General features: G+C 34.8%; 1 protein-coding gene and 1 pseudogene across 1 annotated transcript; one reads left to right on the top strand and one right to left on the bottom strand.

Annotated features, from left to right (window-relative positions):
- Positions 1 to 9,491: 9,491 nt before the first annotated feature.
- Positions 9,492 to 10,173, top strand: LOC112321947 (syntaxin-7 pseudogene; annotated as a pseudogene).
- A 4,013-nt stretch (positions 10,174 to 14,186) lies between these two features.
- LOC112321816 (NKG2-A/NKG2-B type II integral membrane protein-like) lies at positions 14,187 to 19,472 on the bottom strand. The gene is made up of 6 exons (XM_053919786.1): positions 19,271 to 19,472; positions 18,802 to 18,901; positions 18,632 to 18,648; positions 18,259 to 18,291; positions 17,584 to 17,735; positions 14,187 to 14,234 (listed from the first exon to the last, which is right to left on the bottom strand). Exons 1-6 carry the CDS (start codon positions 19,455 to 19,457, stop codon positions 14,187 to 14,189), a joined length of 537 nt encoding a protein of 178 aa, XP_053775761.1. The 5' UTR covers positions 19,458 to 19,472.
- Between the last annotated feature and the right edge of the window lie 6,753 nt (positions 19,473 to 26,225).

Below are 26,225 nucleotides of genomic sequence, written 5' to 3'. Positions count from 1 at the left end.
CTCTGCAGCTGAGTAACGTCAGGGACGGTGCCTCTGATGACAGTACCTCAGGGTTAATACGTGATGTGAACAACGACAAGATCCCTGGGAGAGGCAGTGTGGGTGGAGTGTGAGATAAGAAATAGTGCTCACTTCGCATTTGACCAACATGAAGTCTTGTTCTAATTGCTTAGAGATTTAAATGTTTCATGGTAGAATAATGGTTTTGAAAATTTTATTCTATGTTTGACATATATTATTGGTTGAATCAATGAAAAGCAGTATGTTAGTGAAGAGGTTCAGAATAATACCCCTATTAAAGTCAGATTCCACAGATACATTTTAACAGAATAGCTGTGAAAACTAAAATACTGTATGGGAAAAAACAATGCACCAATTTTTATGACAATTTTCAAATCCACTAATGTTTAAAGACTGAGTGTTCTAAAGTTGGGGGAATAGTAGTGTCAGCATATATAATAATTAACTGCAATTATTTAATTTAATTTAGTCACTTACAATTATTTGGTAAAAGGACAGATGAGGGGCCATCAAATAAGATTTTATTTTGAATAATTGTAGAGTTCTGAGAAATCACTTAAATTTTAATGAAATACATCATCTGTTAAAAAATGTTACATGATACACTAAAGTTATCCAAAGCTTAATAAATGATAAAAGCAATAAAGGATTTTTAACATACTTTACATAAGTAACTTGCAGTTTGTTTAATGGTGAAGACATGAACCCATGACATGATAAATAAATGTGTTGCAGACCATTTACAGAAGTGCAGGAAGGTCCCATGGCTGTCACATTCTGTGGAGGCAGCTTTAGTGCGTAGGCAAATGTAATTAAAATTTGGGCTCTGCAGTCAGTGAGATGTAGATTAAATGCTAGCTTTGAAATGGACAGTGTCTGACTTTTAAAAATTACTTACTGTCTTCCCACTTAGTTTGCTAATTAAATTGGGAATAAAATAGGTAAGATACAATGCATGTAAAACACAATGCTCAATCTGACATCTATAAACTTTCAACATATTACTCATTTTAACCAAGATAACACAACAGCCATGGTACCATTTTACTTGTATCAGACCATGTAACATAATTCAAATGTCTGGAGTCTCTTTTCAGTGCACCGTGGTTCATGCACTGTTTTGTTCAATGTCTAAAAATCTTTTGATTGTTTATAGTTTAGATTAATAAGCATTTTACAGAGGCTACTAAACCCTAATTTTTATTACAAGTCAAACTGCTTTTATTTAATCGAAGTGCATGTATGAGGAATTATGTTTGACCTCCATGATATGATGAATTCACTGTAAGAATTCACTCCTATTTTTACAGTCTGTAGTAAATATAAAGTAATATACATATATGATTATATCTATTAATTACAAAATCCAAAGTTATTGGTTCCTTGTATTGATGCATACTGCTTTTCATTTAAGTTAAAATGACTTTCAACCCCAAATATGCATGTGTGTATGCTCATTAGTAATTTTGCACAGGCAAAACTTTGAATATTTTGAAATATCCTCCAAACTATTTCATATTTGACTCCTTTTACCCTAAATTGTACAGATAAGGATACCAATGTTTTCTTTTATTTGATTGGGTATTAGTTGTACTTCCATTGCATCACTTTTAGCATTTGTAATTTCCTACTAAATGAGTTAGTTCAGCAGAGAGACATGAGAGTAGAGTCACAGACCTCTGGAAGCCAGAAAGTCGTGCACCCTCTAGGGGAGACCAGGTTACTCCTGGAAACAAAGGATGTCTGTGGTCCTCACAGACTGCCCCCTGAGGACTAGAATGAAGTAAAAGTAGAAAAACGAATATTTTTCATCACTGTGTTACTTAAAGATTGAGCAGGAAATTCTTACACTTGGGCATTTTGAAGATGGTTTATCTCATCACACACCTCTAGAATCTCGGAGACTGTGAGCTTGTAGAGAGTCATTTAGTCTGTCCATTCCTAAGTGCCCCTGAGAAATTGTTTCATATTAAAAGGTTTGTGGGGCCAAAGACTTTATCACTCACGCTGCTAATTACCTCCATCTTAAAAATCACAAACACTGAAAATTTAGGCCTTGTTAAGAGTGTCTTAGGTGTTAAAGTTCTATTCTTAGACAAGGTTGCTAAATATTGGCATTACCTAATTTTATTTTTATATAATGAAAAAATGTAAAATCATGATTTCATTAACAATAGGTACTTAATGACGTTTGTCACTAGTATTATGAAGAATGTCTGCATTTTCAACTTATGGTAACTGTTGCAGATATTAATTCCAAACTTATCTTCTCAATCTCTCTGCCTTTGTTTTTATAATTATGCATTTAATTGTATTATTTTATAAGTAATTTATATTTCCCCTAATAAAAATAAGTGTCTCTGTGAAGGAGAAAATATTAAACAGCATTCTACTATACCATAATGTAAGAGATTAAAATATTAAATTACTACTTATTGTATTACTCATTAACCCATCCTCCAATCATAATTAGTTGTCAGAGTTTTAATAGAAATATGTGCTATAAATGACAAAAGCCCTGTTATTATGCAACCCTGCTGAGTACAAGACGTTACAAAAGAAAATTTTATAAATTGGTAGTTACAAAATTGTCATGGGTATGTAAAGCATAGATAATATGGTCAATAATATTGAAATAACTATATATACTATCACATGGGTACTAGACTTACTTGGGGATGTTTATAAGTTATAAAATGTCTAACCACTATGCTGTACACTTGAAACTACTAACATTAGATGTCAATTGTAAGTGAAAAATAAAAACATAAAATAAAATTGCATTTATGAAAGTTAAGAAATTCTATAATAGGGTTTTATTACATTTTCCAAGTGCAACTTTTTTACAAGACAGATTACAGTTTATTGATCCTCTATATTAATATTTCCTATACAACTTACCCTCAAAACATAAATATCTAGTAGAAATAGTTTCTAAATACAATCTCAGAAATGGTACACTTTTTTATTGTTGTTCAGTTACACTTGTCCTGCCATTTTCCCCATTGTCTGTGCCCATGATCCTCTATTGCTGTTCCTTGGCTTGCCTCTTTACCTTCTTTCCCCAGTTATCCCCCTCCTCCCCTCCACTCTAGTCACTGTCAGTTTGTTCTTTATTTCCATGTCTCTGGTTCTATGTTGCTTGCTTGTTTGGTTGATTAAAGTCTAATTATAGGTGAGATTGTATGGTATTTGTCTTTCACCACCTGGCTTATTTCACTTAGCATAATACTCTCCAGTTCCATCCATGCTGTCACAAAAGGCAGGAGCTCCTTCTTTCTTTCTGCTGCATAGGATTCCATTGGACACATGTACCACAGTTGTTTGATCCACTCATTTACTGATGGGCACTTAAGCTGCTTCCAGCACTTGGCTATTGTAAATAATGCTGCTGTGAACATTGGGGTACATAGGTTCTTTTCAATTGGTGTTGCAGGACTATTAGAGTATAATCCCAGGTATGGAATTGCTGGGTCAAAAAGCAGTTGCATTTTTAGGTTTTTGAGGAAATTCCATGCTGTTTTCCAAAGTGTCTGCACCAGTCTATACTCCCACAAACAGTGCACTAGGGTTCCCTTCTCTCCACAACCTCTCCAGCACTTGTTGTTTGTTGATTTGTTTATGATGGCCATTCTGACTGGTGTACAATGGTATCTCATTGTGGTTGTAATTTGCATCTCTCTGATGGCTAGTGACGCTGAGCATCCTTTCATATGTCCCTTTAGGAGAAGTGTCTGTTCAGGTCCTTTGACTATTTTTTAATTGGATTATTTGTTTTTCTGGTGTGGAGTCGTGTGAGTTCTTTATATATTTTGGAGATCAAACCCTTTCCCTAGGTATCATTGGCAAATATGTTTACCCATATGGTTGGTTTCTAAGTGCAACTTTTGAAAGTCCTGTGAACAATCTTATTACTTATTACCTGTTATATTCTTAGAAGTATAATTGATTTTAGAAAATTAAGTGATGAAAGTATGGTCCTAAAAACAAGCACTTCATTAAGACAAAAGAACAGAAAAGCTAACACAAACAACTTTCCTTAAGAATATGATATGCCTGTCTACTGGGGAGGAAAAGGTTAACAGATGTTTTCTTATTTTGAGAGAAAAAGGCTAAGCTATTTAAAGTTTTAAGGTTAATTTTTAAGCCATCAGTTCTTAATTATCTTAACTAATAAAATGAGGAAATGTATTTATGGTATCAAGGAGATTATTTTCATTACAGCGTTGGAGATAGAAACAATAATCTGATAGATGTTTTTACTTTGTAAGCAATTGGATTAGCTGTATGAATCAGTCTAAAATGAGTTTTCGTGGAAATGTTCACTGAAATGAAAAATACCTAGTCTCAGGTATCAGGTGTGTTGCCGATCCTTAAGTAGTTCTCTTCCTCTGTTTTTCATTCTTTCCTTAAACTGTCAGAATGAGTAAATATTGTAGGATAGTGAAACAAGGCCTTTTAAACTCTGAAGCATAAATAGACAAAAAATCACCATTCAGTTTGGAAAAGAATCTTTTAAACAAACTTTATTGACAGGTGGTAATGTTATGAAGACACTATAAAAAGAGTAGGTCATTTTAAGCAAGTAATAAACACATTGTAAACTATATAAATTGTAAGTCTACATCTTTGAACTACAAGGTATATTAAAGATAGATTTGCCTCTATTTCAAATTAAAATTTTGACATTTCTTGACATGAGGTCAACTCAGATTAAGGAAATGACAGCCTACTTAAGTAATTTATACAACGATGTTTTATATTAACCAGAAAATGCTGGATAACCTACAGGCAGATGAGATCCTGTAATTTCACATCATCAGACAGCTTGTGGATTTTTGCATATCTTGTGGATTTTCTCCCACGTTATGGTAGAAATGCTAGTTAATTGGTCTCTATTACCAATCACCTGTTGTGATACTTTTATATATTGGTTTGTGTCATTTAAATTTTATAGAATGTGTCTTATCAGCCCCTAAGAGAATAGAAGAGTTTAATTTGTGGAAAAAATAAAATACACGATGTTGACAAAATTGAGAAATTTAGGTTTTGTGCAAAATGTGGTATATATGCACCTGTGCATTAAGTAATTACTCAAAAGTAATGATCATTTCTCTCTAATAAAACCAGTTTATTTGGGGGTTTTGTTTGTTATATTTTAAAGTGTTAAGAATGTTGAAAGATTAGAAATGTCACAGAGGCATGAATTTTTAGTGAAATGTTGCTTCTGATTTTACAACAGGACATTTTTTCCTCTTTCTTCTGAGACCATTGGCATCATACTCCCAACCTTTTACATACATATGGTTGGAATTCAGTTTGCACCAAACAAAATATGATTTTCAGTTACAACGATACCCAAACTATTTGGACATTAATCTGTTTTTTAAGTTATTTTATATTATCACATGTCCATACCCTCTCCAACCCAAAAAATCAATGACTACTAGAGCCCAGAAATATGACCTTGTTTGGGAATAGGGCCTTTACAAATATAAACAAGTTAAGATAAAGTTATACTGGTATAGGAAGGCCCTTAATACATGTGATATCCTACAAGAACAGGGACATTTGGTCACAGAGACAGACACACAGAGAGAACATTGAGACGGCAGAGGCAGAGATTGGAGTACGATGTCTGTAAGCCAAGGAATTCCAGTGACTCAGGGCTACACCCAATAGTAAGAAAGATGCATGGTCCAGAGTCTCCCCTGGATCTTCACAGTGAAGACAGCCCTGTTGACGCCTTGTTTTCAGAGGTCCAGCTTCTACAACTCTGATAGAATAAATATGTGTGGTGTAAGGCAGAAAACATTAAAATATATGATGTTAGGGGGAACAAATGTTGCATGAAAACGTTTTGAACAGAGATAGAATGACTGGGAGTGCCACCCTGAGAGGAAACTGCAATTCTGTTGGGATCCACTGGGAATGTACTATTTGGACAGAGACATGAAGTTGGTGTGAAAACTAACAATGTTGATAAATTCACCCCTAATTTCATAAAGTATCAATCTTTATGGTCTCAAAGACATTCCCCATTCCCTTACCTTGTCTATTTCTCTTTTTGTTATTTGTACTGAGCATCTGTGAGGGGCAGAGAATTTCAGACAGATGCTTCAATCCCTATCATCATTCAATCTGATGCTGCCATCAGAGTCATTTTATGTCATAGAAGCAGCTGTTGAGATGAATGGGGTTTCAACAAAATCACCCTTTTCCCAAGATCATCCCAGGAAGCCTGATTACTTTTCTTTGGAAATACTGTCCTTGATCATTTCATTTGGTGATTTCTCCTCAAAAATTTGATGGTTTCTGTTTATTTCTCTACATATATTGAGAATTGGTACCTTAAATTTGAGAATTTTTTTTAATCATGAAATGATATTTCTATTAATTTAATCATTAATTCAGTTAAAATACAAGGAAACATGCCTGGCAGTATTGAACATGGGCTCTGCAATGCATGTGGACATGTCGTATTCTGACCTCTGGGATCCACAACTCCCACAGGGGTCACAAGTGCTGGCACACTCCTCCCTTCTGCACGTGTTTCTAGGGCTATTATTGCAGATTGCACTATTTTTTGGTGAATCTACATTTCTTTTCTCTGACCACTATGAGAAGATTATACTGTGCAGAAAATTAATAAGGGTGGTCATGTGACTTGTTTAGATAATATAATAGAATTTCAAAAGTACTAGTTTATGAGTTCCAAGCACAATTATTAAGAAGCACATTTCTGCTACAACTGCTGGAAGTGCTGGTAACAGCTATGAGAAGATCACATACCAGGTAGCACACTGTTCAGAGAATAAAATATATATAAAAAAAGATCATAACTGAATCTGTGGTCTACAGCTGAGCCCATATATGCCCCCCAGCTTATATCAACTGAAAGCCAATGAAACCACAAATGGGTAACTGAGAAGTAATTGAGTAAAACAAATGCTTGCTTGTAAATGTCAGGGCAATTGGGTTGTTTGTAACACAACTTCAGCAAGTAGATACAGGTACAAATACATATTATATGAAATGAATTTTGAATACCCACATATTTTCTCTGTGCGGATATAAGTGATGAATATGGAGAATCTAAAGACTATGTCTACATTCAAAGAGATAATTGTGTAGGAACTATTAATTTATTTTGCAAATAATAAGTGGGTATAGGATCTCTGTCATTTATAATTATATTATAGTAAATTATCTCAGAATGATTGTCAAATTATGACAGTTTATCCCACATTCTGTCAGTAACTAACTGTTTGTTTCACATGGATATATTATCCTTTAAATTTTTCTTTATTATTTAACACTTTATTTTTCCCATCAAAGTATGCTTCTAAGCAGAGTGATTAGGAATGTGAAAAGGGGAGACAGAGAATTTAGTAAAACAAGATACCCTCAAAAATATCCAAAATCCAAGAGAGGAAAAAAACAGACATGTAAAAATATATCAAAGGACACTGATTATTACCCAATGAAAAGACCACTCTCTACCAGTAAGTGACTCTAATCTTTGATAATACTGCACCAAAATAGGTTCAGAAGATACTTGTGTTGGTTGCCTTCTCTGAGCAAGTGGACTATAGTCACATAGCTTTTCCATAGAAACCTTGGGTTGTTGCATAGTGACCTTGAGTGCCAATTAAGTATTTAGTATTCTCAACTCCAAATCTATACGTATTGTCCGTTCTGAGATAATGGCACCAGATCCTACAACCTTTTCTCCAGTCAGCTGGCTTGACGTGTTGTCAGGAAAGGGCACTGGGAGAAAGGACTCCTCTTCCTGGTTTCATGGTGTTTCCTCTCCTTTGGCCACAGTGGTGTGGTTGACATCTGCATGCGTGCAGGAAGTGCTTGTGTATTCACCCTCCAGCAGTTTTTGTGACCAGTCACAGCCATATTTCCCTCTTCTCCAGCCTGGGCCTGCTGACATTTTGGCAGGGAGGTCGTCCTACTTGCCAGTCCCAGTGTGAGATCTGTTCTCACCCACATCAGCCTGCAGACTGGGGACTGCTCTCTCCCAGAGCCTTCCAGTGAACGTGTCTGCTGTAAAGTGTTCTGTAGTGACACTGTCTGCCAGAAAGTCTGAAACCCATTACTGCGGAGGTAGGCCTGGCCCCCATAGATTTCTTCCTTTTGATACTCTTCTTTAGTGAACCCTATGGTACACTTGGTAATTTTCTTCTACCCCTCTCTACGCTATCCCTGAAAAATAGTTAATAAATCTTTAAATCAAACTTCCCCTGTTCTCTCTCCACTGATTCCACTGACTTATACACCATGACACCATGAAATGTTCAGTCTTCATTTTCAACATTCAATGCCAAGACAAATCAGTTATTTTGAAAATGTGTGTGAAATTATTCATGTTATTATATACAAATTCTTGATATTATAATTAATGATTTATACAGGATTTATTTTAATGAATAACAGATTTCAAAGGTATAATATATACCTGGATATATATGTTTAACAATTTACATGAATATAGGTTTGAAATAATTCTCCAATACCAAGGATGAAGCATGAGATAAAGTATGGATTTTAAGTGACTACGATGTGTCAGTACAGACTAGCAACGAATGCCCCATCTGCTGAGTGATGCTGATGATGCTCATAATGGGGATGCTCTGCATCTAGGCAGACAAGGGGAACATGGGAAATGTCAGTACCTTCCTCTTAATTTTTTCATGAAACTAAAACTGGTCCCAAAATAATTCTTAAAATTTAGTTTTACAAAAATAATTGCAGCATTCTTGAAGAAACTAGAAATGAGTTCTTTAGAGATGGTGAGAGCAACATTATACCAAATCTAGGTGAGCCCCAGTGCCTGGTGCTTACAAACATAGTGATGTTTTTGTAAACATGATTCAAAGTAGAGCTCTTGTGCTTCTAAATCCCCAATTGCACAATTCTTGTCCAACTGTGAAGTTTTTGAAAATCTGAAATACAGAGATAATGATTCATTAATCTGGTAATATGGAAGTTAATATTTTAATAAAAAACAATGTCTTTAGAGTAATAGTTGCATACTAATACTGAATATTTCTTAAATTTTTCCCACAGAAACAGTTATTCATATAATTGTTCACACATTGCTTTTTATTGCTAAGATTAATACCTGATTGAGAAAGCATGAATGAATAATATATGCATTCTGAAAAAACTTACATTTTGGAAAAGAAAGCTGAGCCATTTTTCCACAAGCCAGTATTATTATTATCTCTATGGGAGACTCTAATCCATACATATGCATTGAAAATATGCATAAAATTCTATGAGAAAACAAATTTTATGAGAAATTAAGTAAATGTTAGTACACTAATTTGAATTTGTGACAGCAATTAAATTTCACTGAGCAGGAGGAGGATAAGGAAGCTGAGGACTCTGGTGTGATGGCTAAGTAAACCGCACAGCCCACCAGCATCTGATGAAATGAGTGAATAAGCAAATCAACCATGTTCTGTACCCCAGGAATAGTAGGTGACCCCACCCAGCTGACCCAGCATACCCAACATTAGATCACACAATGCTCTGTGGAAATACAGATGACTTTGAATGAACTTGGGACACCTAAAGTTTCTCCAGAATTTAGGCAGAAGCAACAGTATCCTAACCAACTGGACAAAGAAACAGAAAATTCCATTAGACAGTTTGAACCCATGTCCACCACCCCCAGTGAACTGCATCAAAGGAAAACACAATAGGACTACTCGGTGACTGAGTTTACATCACTGACCAACTTTCCAAAGGTCTGAAGGCCAGCTGCTGAGAAAGAGAAAGAGTTGGTTGCCCGAGGGGGGAGCCAGTTCCAGAGCATCTGGTGGTTTCCCTGAGGAGAGCTCAAAAGAAAGGAATCTTGTGTCCTGGGAAAGCCACACTCACCCTCAAGTGCAGGTGAAGGATGAAAGAATTACAGAGGATGACCTCAGCTTTGTCATCAGAGAAAGGCTTCTACTAGGCAAGTTTAAGCTGGTGTTATGGATATTAATGAACTGTTTAAAGATTTGGGAATCATAATTCACAAGCAAGGAGGAAAATGCAAATGAGCATGTCCGACAATCCAACCAGCAACTGTCAAGGGCAGCAGAATACCTTAAAAGGATCCTGCACGTTGCTGTAAGTTGCAGAAGCCATTAAAAAAATGTAGAAATCTGAAGTTGCTGCCAGCACTTGGCTATTGTAAATTGTGCTGCTATGAACATTGGGCTGCATAGGTTCTTTTGGATTGGTGTTTCAGGGTTCTTAGGATACAATCCCAGCAGTGTAATTGCCAGGTCAAAAGACAGCTCCATTTTTAGTTTTCTGAGGAAATTCCACAGTTTCCACAGTGGCTGCACCAGTCTGCATTCTCACCAACACTGTACGAGGGCTCCTTTTTCTCGACATCCTCTCCAACACTTGTTGTTTGTTGATTTGTTTATGATGGCCATTCTCATTGGTGTGAAGTGGTATTTCACTGTGGTTTTAATTTGCATCACTCTGATGGCTAGTGATGCTGAGCATCTTTTCATACATCTTTGGGCCCTCTGTATGTCCTCCTTGGAGAAGTGTCTGTTCAGGTCCTTTGCCCATTTTTTGATTGGGTTGTTTATATTCCTGGTGTGGAATCATGTGAGTTCTGTATATATTTTGGAGATCAAACCCTTGTCCGAGGTATCATTGGCAAATATAATTTCCCATATAAAACAAACAAGCAAGCAAAATGTAACCAAAGACTTTGAAATTAAGGACAAATTGAAAATAACCAGAGGGGAGATTGGAATGAAAAATGGGGGGAAATAGGGGAAGGGTTTTTAGGAACAACTATAAAGGACACCTGGACAAGACCAAAGGGGGGTGGGACCAGGGGAAGGAGGTGGGAATGGCTTGGGTGGGGGGTAGTGGGGGGGGAAATGAAGATAACTGTACTTGAACAACAATAAAAAATAGGAAAAAAGAAATATAGAAATCTACAAGTGCGCTAGCATAGAAGTATGGAACAAAACTCTTAACCTTTATACATAATTGACTATGTTATAATAATTTTTCCTCTGGTTTTTATTTGTATATTGTGATTTTAAATGCAATATCCAATATTATTAAACAACGAGAATGATTCTGAAACTAATACAAGGGGGGGTGAAAGAAACCCACATTTATTCATTAAAAATCGTGTATTTATTATTGCATATTTAAACTTCTGTCACCTTCCAAGTACTCTCTCTCCATGTGATGTGATACACCTGGAAGATGTTTTTTTTCCACAGCTCAAAACAGTTTTTGAACTCATTGATTTTGATGACTTTTAGTGCTTCTGCTGTTTTTTTTGTTTCACCTCTTCCACATTGTCAAAACGTTTCCCTTTGAGGATTTTATTCATCCAGGGAAACAAAAAATTCACTTAGGGCATGATGGAGTGAATAGGGAGCACAAGGAATAGGGGTCATGCCTTTTTGGGGCAAAAATTGCTGAAAACTCAGCATGATATGGGCAGGTATGCTAGTAAATCTCCCATCAAGAAATGGGCAAATGCATTGAAAGAGTCTTCAAAAAAAAAAAAAAAAACTGAGGTCAAACACTGCCTCTCACAATACCACCAGCTGGTGCACTGATACAGATAGGTCCCTAGAACACTCACCCATCAGGGAAGCCTGTACTACCAGGGGTCTGCCCTCTGGAAGATAATTCCTTTCTTTTGGTACTCCCTCATAAATTTACCTTAGGAAAAATGCCAAATTTATATTTTCAGGGAACTCATTTTAAAGAGCAACTTTAAAACAAATGGTTTTTGGTTACAGTTGTCATTCAATATTGGTTTAGTTTCAGGTGTACAACATGTGATTGAACACTCTGAGAGATAACCCCAATGGGTCTGGGGCCCATGTGACTTGTTGATTATGTTATCTATGTTCTGCTTTGCATTGTTGTAACTATTTTTATTACTGGCAATTTAAAGAGCAACATTTTGATAAAGTTTAAAAATGTATAAGCTTTTAAGCTGTTCTTCATTTTCATACTTGGGTAACAATTTTTTTTACCATTCTTCATTTAAAAAGGAATTAGATGTTTGGCAATTAACTCACTTTTTTAAAATCAACTTTGTTTTATTTTGTTTTTTACTTTTTTTATTATTTGTGTGTATGTGAGAGATGGGGGGGGGGGAAGAGAGAGAAAGAGAATTCAAGTAGGTATCCCACTTATTTATGAATTCATTGGTTGCTTCACATGCGCCCTGCCAGGAGATTGAACCCACAACCTTAGTGTATTGGGATGGTGCTCTAACCAGCTGACCTACCCATCTAGGGCCTATATCAACATTGTTTCAATGCACTAATCTGAATACTGTAAAGAGGTTTATCTTACTTTATAGTTTGTATTTTATAACATTCTTATATAGCAGTTCGATAGTAAAATGGCAATGTTTTATAAGGCAAGATACGAGACTTGAAATGGGAAGAAATAAAGTACTAAGCAACTAATCAAACTGAATATTTGCAAACAAAATAAAGATGATTCTTCCAAAACAGGTGTGACTCAGTGGGTTGTGACATATCCTGCACAGTGAAGGCTCACCCGTTGGACTCCCATTCAGGACACATGGCTCTGTCGCAGGAAGTCCCCAGACTTCCTCCAAATAAAAAGCTTCTGCATGGCTAAAGAAAACAGTAGTAAAATGAAAAGGGAACCAACGGTATGGGAAAATATATTTGCCAATGACAACTAGAGGCAACTGATGGATGTGTCTCCCCCTCTCTTACTCTGTCTCCAAAAATAAATAAGTAAAGATTTTAAAAAATAGATGATTTTTAAAATGAAAGCAAAAACAAGTTAACTCTTTCCAAGTTACATTCTTTTAATTTACAGTGTATTGCTGCACATTGGATGCATTAGGAAAATGCATTAGTGTGGAAAGTGAGGAGGAGAAATGGACAAAAGTACCAGTTTCACAGCTCTGAAAGTTGATCAAAGACTAATAATAACATAACTATTTGTTATTGGAAAAGCTGCTGGAGATTCAAGTAGGAATAGAGCAAATTTGAAGTCTTCTTGTCTAGGACGGCTCCCATGTCTCCTCAGATCCCCATCTCAGCTCGGTGAGTAAGAATTGTAATTTTTCCAGATTGGGCAATGGTCAAATATCAACGGTGTTGTTGCCACAGGGCAGTCTTGATTAGCAGTGGAAGGCGTTGCCCAATTGCCCGCTGCTTTTCAGGTCCAAGTGTTGAATTACTAGGTTCCAAAGGAGGCAAACCACCCCTTTTCTAGCACAGGGTAGTGCTCTCCATATTGTCAAGCACCGTGTCCACCATAAATGTAACAAGAATATACTAAAAGTGATAGCATCGTAGAAGAGATGACATTAGCTCTCTACATGGGCTTGGTTAATGGAAAAAATGTACACATGTATAGAAGAAAAGATGAAACAGTAAAAAATAAAAACCAAAGGGGATTTTCAAATTATGAGCACTCCCCTCCACACATGCACAAATACATCAAATAGCAGAGGGTGGAACCAAACTGACTTGAGGTATTTGAATACAGTTTAAAAAATCATTGGTTGTCAGCTATGCTATGCACACACATGGGAATCCTGAGTAAGTCAGGCTAAAAATGAAAACACATAATGAAGTTTTAAACAACTGAGTAAGCATACTTCAAAAGAAATGATTCTACACAATCATTTATTCAAGTTAAAAATTAATAAATCTAAGGAAGATGTAGAATCCATATTTACTATACTATATTATTGAAAATATACTTATAAAAAATTTAAGAACATGCAAAGAAACTGAAAAATGTCTTTCATACTCAGGGAAAAGAATCAGTCAATAGAAACTAATTTTTACCAGAAGAAGATGTTGGAGTTACTAGAAAAATATTTTATAGTAATTATTATAAATATATATTAATATATAAAATATGTAAAGCTATATTCAAATAACTATATGAAAATATGGTGGTATTGACAAAACAATTAGAGAAGTAAAAACCATATGAATGAATCAAGTAAAAATTCTGGGTTGAAAGTGCATTAAAAAATTCAATACATTTACATAAATTTTGAGATGCAGAAGAAAGAATTGATGACATTAAAGATGGAGTGATAGAAATGATTAATTCATGAGGGTAGAGAGAAAAAAAGAGACAAATTAATGGAGCCACAGAGACCTTTAGAACTTCATGAGGAAAACCAACACAGGTGTAAATATTGCCTGAGACTAAAAAGAGAGACAGAAAAAGACCAAAAATAATTTTTGAGACACAAAAACTGAACAACTTCTTAAACTTCATGTTAAAATATATAGAGACCCATGCATATGAAGTTGTTTATGAAGAAATGATCATCTGCCATAAATTATGCTGCATCAATTAAATAACAATGTAGAACTGGCATAAGAACAGACCCATAGATCAATGGAACAGAACAGAGAGCCCAGAAATATCCCAGGTCTCTATAGTCAATTAATATTTAACAAATGGGGCAGAAGCATAAAATGGGGTAAAAATAGCCTTTTCAACCAATGGTGTTGGGAGATCTGGACAGCTACTGGCAAAAAAAAAAAAAGAAAAAGAAAAAGAAAAAAGAAACTTGACCACCAACTTACACCATACACAAAAATAAACTCAAGATGAATATAACCAGAGACATTGAAGTTAAGAACAATCTAACAATAGCTAGGGCGGGGGTGGGGGGTGGGGGCGGGGATAGTGGGAAGAGGGTATTACAGGAACTACTATAAAGGACACATGGACAAAACCAAGGGGGAGGGTGGAGAGGGGGGAGGGAGGTGGGTTCACCTGGGGTGGGGTAGAGGGATGGGGAGAAAAGGCATACAACTGTAATTGCATAACAATAAAAAAAAAAAAAAAGAAATTAAAAAAAAAAAAAAAAAAAAAAAAAGATGGATAAAAGACTGAAATGTAAGTCACTATACCATAAAGTCCTAGAGGAGAACATAGGCAGGAAAATCTCAAATATTCCACACAGCAATATTTTCACTGATATATCCCCTAGAGTAAGGGACATAAAGGAAAGAATAAACAAATGAGACTTCCTCCAAATAAAAAGCTTCTGCATGGCTAAAGAAAACAGTAGTAAAATGAAAAGGGAACTAACCATATGGGAAAATATATTTGCCAATGATACCTCAGACAAGGGTTTGATCTCCAAAATATATACAGAACTCACACAACTCCACTCCAGGAAGACAAACAACCAAATTAAAAAATGGGCAAAGGACTTGAACACACACTTCTCTAAGGAGGACATACAGAGGGCCCAGAGATGTATGAAAAGATGCTCAGCATCACTAGCCATCAGAGAGATGCAAATTAAAACCACAATGAGATACCACTTCTCACTGGTGAGAATGGCCATCACAAACAAACCAACAAACAACAAGTGCTGGAGAGGTTGCAGAGAAAAGGGAACCCTAGTACACTGTTGGTGAGAATGCAGACTGGCACAGCCACTGTGGAAAACAATACGGAATTTCCTGAAAAAACTAAAAATGGAGCTCCCTTTTCATCAATTCCATTGCTGGGATTATTCCGTAAGAATCCTTAAACACCAATTCAAAAGAACCTATGCACCCCAATGTTCATAGCAGCACAATTTACAATAGCCAAGTGCTGGAAACAACCTAAACGTCCACCAGTAAATGGGTGGATTAAACAACTGTGGTATATTTACATGATGGAATACTATGAAGCCAAAAGAAAGAAGGAGCTCCCACCCTTCTCAACAGCATGGATGGAAATGGGAAGCATTATGTTAAGTGAAATAAGCCAGGTGGTGAAAGACAAATACCATATGATCTCACCTAATAGTGGAATCTAATCAATGAAACAAGCAAGCAAGCAAAATATAACCAGAGACTCTGAAATAAAGAACAAACTTACAGTAACTAGAGGGGAGAGGGAGAGGGTTACTGGGAGGAAATAGGGGAAGATCCATCAAGGAACATGTATAAAGGACTGCTGGACAAAGCCAAAAAGAGTAGGTTCGAGGGTGGGAGGCAGGGATGGGTGTGGTGAGGGGCCGTGGTGGTGTGAAAATAGAGACAACTATACTTGAACAACAATAAAATATACATATATACACACACATGTATATATAAAGTATAAACTTCTATCACACAGCATCACAAAAATATATATTCTCAAACTATCATGGACATAAATATGAAAGTTAATCAATAAAGAAAATGGATGAAACCTCAGAGTAATATAACAGATTATCCTCATGAACTTCAGCTAACTTCTGAAATATGTTTAAAATAATCATGGACACCCATAATGAGATACTGGACTGTGGTAACATTAAAAATTCTTGCCATTAAAAGTTTCCAATGTGAGAAGAAAAATGTAATTAATAGTCATAAGAGGTATTTGCATCTTACAAGTTCAAAAAAGAGTTCACATCCAAAATATAACAACTTCTAGGTAGGAAAACAACAGGCAACAGACAGGAGAAATGGTACAACTGAGAACTTCGTGATGCACAGTGCTCTGAAAGGTGTGTTCTTTCTACTGGTAATCAGGAAAATGACTATTAATGTCATAATGATACTTTTACATAGTGATGTAAACTTGTATCATTAAAATTCTTGGCAGCACTAAACTTTGGAAAGTGGAGCTATTGGGTAAAGTGTATACTTACACAATAAACAAGGAAATGGGATAATCTAATAAATTTGTTGTATACATATATTTGTGATTTTGTTATGTCAGTCGGACACATAGAGGACAATAAATTATAATTATACACATATACAATTATAATAGTATAACATTATTAATTTTACTTGTGTTATTTTAATATTTATAGTATATAAATATATATTATATATTTATATGTGTATAGCATAAATTATTTTAAATACAATACAATATTTAGCAAAGAAACACACACAAAGATTTTTATAAAATAATTATTCATAATACCCAGTTATTAAAAAATCTGTATTCTGAGTAGATTCAAATGTCATGTGTACAAAACATCCATAAATCTAACTACTGATATATGTAATAACGTATAAATTGTGCAAAATATCATGTGGGGGTTAAAGGAGGCAAATAAATGCACAATGAATGATTCCCACCAGGTTCAAGATTAAGCAAAGATAATTTATAATATAAAACATCAGAGTCGTGGTTAAGTGAAGAGAGAGGAGAAGTTATGAGAGGGTGCACAGGAGTGGACCGGCAACATCTATTTCATGATTTCATTTGTAATTATCTGGGTTTTTTCAGTTTGTAACACACACAACTGTGATATTCTTAGTTTCCATGATGTATGGTAAAATTAATCTGTGAAGTTTAGAAGGAAAAAAGCACTTACAGGTGCATGGTTGTTTATGAAAAGCAGTAAGTGGCAATTATTAAGTGTAGAAGATATAAATATCATGGAGTTAAATAACTAAATTTTAACAGACTTTAATATACATAAACCACAAAAGTATAGAAAATTTGAATCTTACAAATAAACTAAACTATTATAAACTAAACTATTATAAACTAAAATAATACTTTAAATAAAAACGTTGAGAACATTGGAAATCTTACCATTTCTTCCTTATCATCTATGTAGAGCAGGTTAGAGCTCTTAGAAGCACAGGCCTTCAAACTCTCAGTCCACGTTTTTCGTTCAGTGCTGATGTAATAGCAGTTGTTGGAATACACTAACCACTCTGGTGGACATCGACCACAACGATATGCTGAGGAAAGGTTATGTATAGCTATCCAAGAACAATGTGAATTTTAAAATAAAAATTAATTTCAGTATCTGCATAGGCATAGACACATTAGGTGCATAACCTGTATATACACGCTCACAGACTGGTACCTAGAAAACATAATACAATCATACACACTCCCACACACTCACAGAGAAGGTTCAGCCTCTCATCCAATAATTTATAAGCTCATATTAGGCAAACACACAAACAAACAAATCCACTTTTTACAAATCTTCAGTGTCAATGAATGAAACCACTTTTTTAGAATACCAAAATAATCTTTGAACCAATTGGCAACAATGGGTATGATTTTCAATGAATATTTCTTCATATTTTTGCATAAGAAAAACACTTTTGTATACTTATTATTTATGAACATACATTGCCCAGGATTATAATTTGTGACCCCCCCACCCAAAATAATAAAATCTATTATTTTGACTACCCTGTGTTACAAAGTATGAACTGTACTCACATCAGAACTTAGAAAGTAATTATGTACCTTTCTGGATCTCTGTTTTTGAGGAAGCATTAGCTAGAAAAGAAAGTAATTCTTATAAAAATTAATATGGATCCAAATAAATCATAACAATGTGTTTATTACTTTGAAATGTGATACACTGTCTAATATCAAAATAATCTGGAGTAAAATTGCTTTACCAAGAAAAATTAATGAAGCAATGATAATTTGGGGTAAAAATATTTCAAAAGCCTAGAAAAGCAGACTTCACCATCTCTTATAGCACTTGGATTAACCAATATACAGCATTAATTTGTATTTCTCAACAAGGTATTCTAAAGCATGACTTAATTGTCACATGAGAATATAAACATATATATGGGATATATATGTACATATTAATATATTTGTAAACTCCTTTCTAAAATCATTCTGATATTTATAACTTGAACAAATTCAGAATAACTATTTTGCACTTAGTCTAAAGGCATACTTTAAAATGAGAGTTCTATAATATTATGAGGTGTTTGGAGGCACTGATGAACACAAAAGTGAAGACTTTCATACAATCTTACAATAATTTACTTACCATAAACAACAGCTGTCGTTATCACAGCGCATGTCAGGACAAGACAGATGACCCCTAGGATCCCAGCAATGAGCTTCTCTGGAGGTGGCAGGGATGCTGCAAAGAGGGAAATGGAAACACTGAGAAAGGAGGGATGGAGATAATTGTTTGGACAGTCTACACACAGAGAATCCTATCCATAAACTTGGACCCCAAACCCATATCTACCACTGTAATCTTCCTCTCAGAATGTATCAGTGCATTTTCACTAAATACAATGATGTACAAGTTGCTGGTCAAAGACTACAACTTACAAAAACGTCTGAATAAAATTAGTCCTCAGTTTTCATATTAACATACCACATTCCAACTCAAGTCTGATCCTGAAGATGCAAAATAGCTGAGCTTATTCCCCTCTCTTTCCCACACGTCTGCTCCCAGCCGCACATCCTAGAACAGTTATGCTGTGTCTGTTGAATGTGTTACCTCTGCAGTGGTCATTCTCGTCACTCCCTCGAAGATCCTGAGAAGCAGTTTGAAGATTTAATTCTGCATAGGTGAGTCCCTGCTCAGTTCCTGGAATGGAGCCTTTAGTGCCCTTAGGTTTCGTGTGCTGTCTCTTTGCGTCCTTAACCAGATTCAGTTCTGCGTAGGTTACTCTTTGGTCACTCATCTCTGCAGCTGAGCGGTGGCCCAGACTGTGCTCTGCAATATGTGTGCTTACGAATAAACGTCACATGCCCTGAAGACATCCCTCACAGTGACACTGGGCGGGGTAGAGAGGGAGTATCGGGCTCATTTCCCAGCTGAAGAATCTAAAGTTCTGGTTATAAATGTCTTAGATCTTTAAACAAGTGCCTCGTGGTAGATACAATGTTTAAGATAGTCTACATTTGACAATGTACTATTTGTTTGAGTAATAAAAAGCAATAAATTAATGAGGAATAAACACTTTCATAAATAATAACATCTTTATTCATTAAAAGTCAGATTCCACAGAAATATTTAACACCATTAGAATACTTGCATTAAAATTGAAATGCTGTATTAGAAAAAAGAGACACAATATTAATGATATTTTGAAATCTAATAATGATTAAAGACTGAATGTTCTGAAGAAGGGGCATTAGTCATGTTGACATACATAGTAATTTTCTGAACTAAATTAATTTTATTTAGTGACATACATTTATTTATTAAAGGGTATTAGTTATTATCTGTGATCTTTTATTTTGAAAAATTGTAAAGTTTGAGAAATGTTTATAATAAAAAATATTTCATATGTTAAAGAATCTTTGTTGCTCTGAACTTATTCAAAATCTAAACATATTGACAACAAAATAATGACAAGGAAATTTTTAAAATACTTATATTACACAAGAAATTGGCAATTGAGATCAGAGAAAGTCATAAAACCATAACATGATAAATAAATATGGAGATCGCTTATATTAGAACACTGTTGTTTCAAACTTCCATAAAGGCAATGTGGATGTCAGAGTCAGTGCAGGCACCTTCAGCTGTGTGAGCCATAGTAATGGGTCAGGTGGTGTAATTTAACAATTCAGACAACGGGCTCTGTGGCCAGTGAGTTCTAGAATTAATTCTGGCTTTGAAATTTGCAATGTATGACCTTTACAGTGCTACTTAGTGTCTAGCAACTTAGTTTACTAATACAAGAGGGAATAAAATATATAGATATAATGCATGGATAACATTTAATATTTCATCTTTTTTATATGTTCTCCATAATATTATAGCTAGGTTAATTATTTGAACACACTTTTCATGTTAGTACTGATTCATACCAGTTAAATGCTGTAACATAATTTTTTTTGACAAAGAGTCTTTTTATCAGTGTGGTATGTTTACTTAAAATGGTAGCTCAGTTTTTAAAAAGTCTTTTGATTGTTTATAACTAAGCTTTAATTACAATTTATGGGAGTACTTCATCCGAATTTTTATTAAAGGGTAAATACTTTTATTTAATCTAATTAAGTAAATAAAATACTTTGACCACTAAAACTCAAAGAATTCATTTTTAAAAATCTCTTTTTAAAAGCTGGGCTAAATAAAAATAATATATGTATATAATTATATCTACATTGATTATAAAATTTAAAAGACACTCATGATTCTTACAGGATTTTACTTTAAATTGCCTTAACACACTCATTTATGCATATTTGAGTAATTCTCCTAGGCAAAAGTTTGAAAAGTTCAAGATATCCTCCAACATATTTCATATTTTATTCTTGATTTTTTACTCTAAGTTATTTAAATTGAATACCAATGTTCCCTTTGATGTGGCTGTATATTAACCGTACCTCACTTGTATCACATCTTGCAGTGTAAGACCCCCTACATGAGATGGGCTGAGAGAGAGACAGGAGAGGGGAGACACGTACATACCTCTGGAAGCCAGAGTCCTGCATCCTCTAGTGGGAGACCAGCCAACTCTCGTAAACAAACAATCTCTGTCGTCTTCACAGGCTGACCTGTGAAGGCTCAGAGTGAAGCATGAGTGGAAAATGTAGATTTCTCATTAATGTGTCACTTAACGTTCGAACAGGAAATTCTCACACGTGGGCTATTTTGAAGACTGCGTATCTCATCACACACCTCCAGAACCTAGGAGACTTTGGTTGGTAGTGTGTCATTTGCCTGGTAGTTTGTCGTTTGGCAAATGTACCTGGAAATTGTTTTCTTAATCTGAAAGATATCAGGAGACAAAAGACTGGACCACCCATGCTGTGAACTTACTTCCGTCTTTATCACAGACTGAAATCTTAGGCCTTGTTAAAAATATCTTAGATGTTTAAATTCTACTCTTAGGCTTACTAAATCCTGGCATTCCATACGTCTTTTCCTTATACTCTCAATATGGCATTTCTATTACAATGGAAACGATTCTAAAATCAGAATTCCATAAACAATAGGTATTTAATGATACTTTTCACCAATAGGTTGAAAAACTACAACATTTTCAGCTTATGGTAACTGTCAGAGTAATCAGTAATCCTAAACTTATCTTCTCAGTTTCTTTGTCCTATTTCTTAAAATTCCTTCCTTCATTTTATTATTATTATTAAATGTTATTTAGATTTCCCTTGGTAAAGTAATCTCTGCGAAGGATAAAACATTAAAAAATGTTGAACTATGTCACCAAGGCAGAGATTAAATTACTGCATAGCTACCAATTATATTTTTGTTGGTTCATTTTCACATCATAACTGATTGTAATTTAATAGGAATATTTGTTGTAAATGACAAAAGCTCAAATATAACTGTGTAGGGGAGAAACAAAGCTAATTTAAATTTTGTTCCTTATTAAAAAGTTTGAAGGGCAGAAAAAAAGAAGACTTTTAAAAGACAAGTTAAATGACACACGAGCATCAAAAGATATAAAACTTTCCTGCCTGATGGTTTGATATATGTATATATTGCAAAGTGATTACCACACTAGGTTCAGCTAACATCCATCTTCGCATACAGATGAAATAAAAAGAAAATAAGGAAGATAAAGTGTATTCACACGGTATATGTTACCCACGTATTAATCACACACTAGCTGTCTAGGTTGTTAGACCAATGATTATTAACAATTTTCATCTCATGGCACATGCTTATGTTATTACTGAAATTCTGTGGCACATCGAAAAATGTATACATTTTTCCAATCTGGCAAAAACTAGGTATAATTTTGGTTGCTTCTTGAAAAAAAATAATAGTCATTGCCTACCCTATTTGCTCTAATGTGTGTTTTTTAAAATTCAGGTGCCTATAGTTCTATATAAGGATTTCTGGCACCAAGAATTAACCAATCAAATGCAAGCTTGTCATGCTACATGACCAATAAGATGCACCTTTATTAAATGACCTATATATTTAGCAACCACAAGTCTTACCTCTTTTTATATGAGCTTGTTTTGTGTTGTTGTTTAGATTCTACATATGAGATCGTACAGTATATTTGATGACTATAGCTTTACAGTATAGCTTGAAATCAGGAAGTGTGATACCCCTGATTTGTTCTTTTTGCTCAGATGTATTTGACTATTCAAGGTCTTTTGTGGTTGCGTATACGTAGATGTGTTTTTATTTCTACTTCAGTAAAATATGCCATTGGTATCTTGATGAAAATTGCATTGAACCTATAGATGGTTTGGGGTAATGTTAGCAATTTAACAATATTAATATTTCCAATATATGGAATATCTTTTATGTATTGCTGCCTTCAATTTCTTTCATCAATATCTTATAGTTTTCTGGGTAGAGATCTTTCTTTTCTTATTGTTGTGCAGTTACAGTTGTCCTGATTTCCCCCTCCCCCATTACTCTCCCCTGCCCCACCCACCCCCACCTCTCATGCTCCATCCTCCTCCCCTCCTATTGGCTTTGTCCATGGATCCGTTATACATGTTCCTTGATGGACTACCCCCTTCTTTGCCCCATTATCTGGCTCCCTCCTCCCCTATGGTTACTGTCAGTTTGTTTTTTGTTTCAATGTGTCTGTTTCTATTTTGCTCACTTCTTTGTTTTATTGATTATGTTCTACTTATAGGTGAAATTATATGGTATTTGTCTTTCTCCACTTGCCTTATCTCACTTAGCATAATGCTCTCCAGTTCCATCCATGATGTTGTGATGGGTAGGAGCTCCTTTTTTCTCTCTGCTGCATAGTATTCCATCATGTAAATATACCACAGTTGTTTGATCCACTCATTTACTGATGGGCACTTAGGCTGCTTCCAGCACTTGGCTATTGTAAATTGTGCTGCTATGAACATTGGGGTGCATAGGTTCCTTTGAATTGGTTTTGCAGGATTCTAAGGGTATAATCTCAGCAGTAGAATTGCCAGGTCAAAAGGCAGTTCTGTTTTTAGATTTTTGAGGAAATTCCATACAGTTTTCCACAGTGGCTGCACCAGTCGGCATTCCCACCAACAGTATACTAGGATTTGCTTTTCTCCACAGCCTTCTTTCTCCAGCACTTCTTGTTTGTTGATTTGTTTATGATGGCCATTCTGACCGGTGTGAAGTGGTATCTCATTGTGGTTTTAATTTCCATCTCTCTGATGACTAGTAATGCTGAGTATCCTTTCATATGTATCTGAGCCGTCTGTATGTCCTCCTTGGAGAAGTGTCTGTTCAGGTCCTTTGGTCACTTTTTAATTGAATTGTTTATTCTGGTGTGGAGTCATATGAGTTCTTGTTTCATTGCCTTAGTTATGCATTGCTAGTATTTTGTTGTTCTTGATTCTATTGTAAATGGGATTAATTTCTTTATTTCTTTATCAGAAGATTTTCTGTTACTGTATAGAAATGCTACTGATTTTGTTGAGATTTATTACTTTTATGAACATATTTCTTTTGAGTTTTTATCATGGTAAATAGTGAATTTTGTCAAATGTTTTTATGTGTTTATTGTTATAATCATATAGTTCTTTTCTTTCATTTTATTAATGTAATGGATCAGATTGATTAATTTATGTTAAACCATCCTTGCATCCCAGGTATAAATCCCATTTGATCATGGCAAATGATCCTCTCAGTTCACTGCTGACTTCGGTTTGTTAGTATTTTATGGACAATTTTTGCTTCTAAATTTATCAAGGATATTGGCTTGTAGTATTCTATTCTAGTAGTACCCTTTTATGGTTTTGGTTTCAAGATAACGCTGGCCTCATAAAATGAGTTTAGGAATGTTCACTCCTCTTCAATTTTTTGGAAGAGTTTGATAAGAGTTAGTGTTAATTTTCTTTTAAAAGTTTGGTGAAGTTTTCCTGTGAAGCCATATGGTCCTGGGCTTAACTTCATTTGGTGGTTTTTGACTTCTGATTCAATCTCCTTACCAGTAATTGGTCTATTCAAATTTTCTGTTTTTTTCTGATTAAATCTCAGTAAGTAGTATGTTTCTAAAATATTTCCATTTCCTCTAAGTCACCCAGTTTCTTGGCATATAATTGTTCATCATAGCCTTTTATGACCTTCTGAATACCTTGGTTTTAGTTACACTATCTTATTTTTCATTCATAATTTTGTTGATTTACGTCATCTCTTTTTTATTTGATTAATCTATCTAAGGGTTTGTCAACTTTGTTTATTTTTTCAAAGAATCAACTCTTAGCTTCGTTAATCTACTCCACTGATTTTTGCTCTCTATTTATTTATTTCTGTTCAAAACTTTATTTCCATTCTTTTACTGGCTTTGGGCTCAGTTTGTTTCTTCTAGTTTCTTAAGGCATAAGACAGGTTGTTTATTTGGGACATTTCTCACTTTATTGATATCAACTTTCCTCTTAAAATGCTTTTGTTCTTCTTTGTTGTGTTTCCAATTTCATTTGTCTCTACAAACATTATGTTTTTATAAATTAAATTAAAAATCTTCTTTCTCCATTACCACATTACAGAATCATATCAATAAGTTATTTATTAATAATATCAAATAATGTTGTCTTTATAAAACTGATACATTTATTCTTGTAGTCATTCACATTGGTATTCCCAATTAAATAATATTATATGAGGTTGCAACAAATAGCAACCTCAATAAATCCAGTATATATTGCAGGAATTGACTTCATTTTATAAACTTTACTACAGAAGCATTTTTCAAGCTCTGATAACACCAGTAGTGAAAAATACCATTAAAAATATAGCAGTACTGGAAATTTTCATCCTAAGTGAAATAAGCCAGTAAGAAAAAGACAATTACCATATGATTTCACTTATATGTGAAACCTAAGGAACAAAAAATAAAAAACAAACAAACAAAAAATCCCAAACAAAATAAAACTAATGAACAAAAAGGAAATAGAGGCGTGGATACAAAGAATAAACTGACAGCTGTCAGAGGGGAAGGGGATAGGGGACTGGATGAGAAAAGGTGAAGGGATTAGCCAGAGAGCATATGGGTATGGCCCACAGACACAGACAACAGTGGGGCGATGGCCAGAGGGAATGGGGGGGCGGGGGCTGGATGGAAGTGGGAGGGGGTGATGGGGACATCTACAGTAGTGTAAACTATAATAATAAAGTTAAAAAAGAAAATAATAAAAAGAATGAACAAGAATAAAGGGCACATGGGAAAGCCAAAGGGGGGTAGGATCAAGAATGGGAGGTGGGGATGGGCAGGGAGGGGGAGAGTAGTGGGGGAAAATGGAGACAACTGTACTTGAACAGCAATAAAATAAACAATAGTACTTCTATACAAAGGCTTCCAAGTAATAGAAAAATAGGAATGCTTTTCCTCTTTTTCCTTTTTTAATATCCTTGATATTAAAACCCATCAAGTACATAACATGAATAAAAACTCATTCTGGACTCTTTATGAACATAGATAAAAAAAACTTAATTCAAGAGTAATATATGCACTAAATTTTAAAGAAGGACAAAACAAAATGATTACTGTGGTTTTATTTTAGTAACACAAAATTTA

The sequence above is a fragment of the Desmodus rotundus genome, chromosome 3, assembly GCF_022682495.2.
Source record: "Desmodus rotundus isolate HL8 chromosome 3, HLdesRot8A.1, whole genome shotgun sequence".
NCBI classification, from domain to species: domain Eukaryota; kingdom Metazoa; phylum Chordata; class Mammalia; order Chiroptera; family Phyllostomidae; genus Desmodus; species Desmodus rotundus.
This window is presented reverse-complemented; position numbering and strand designations above follow the sequence as displayed.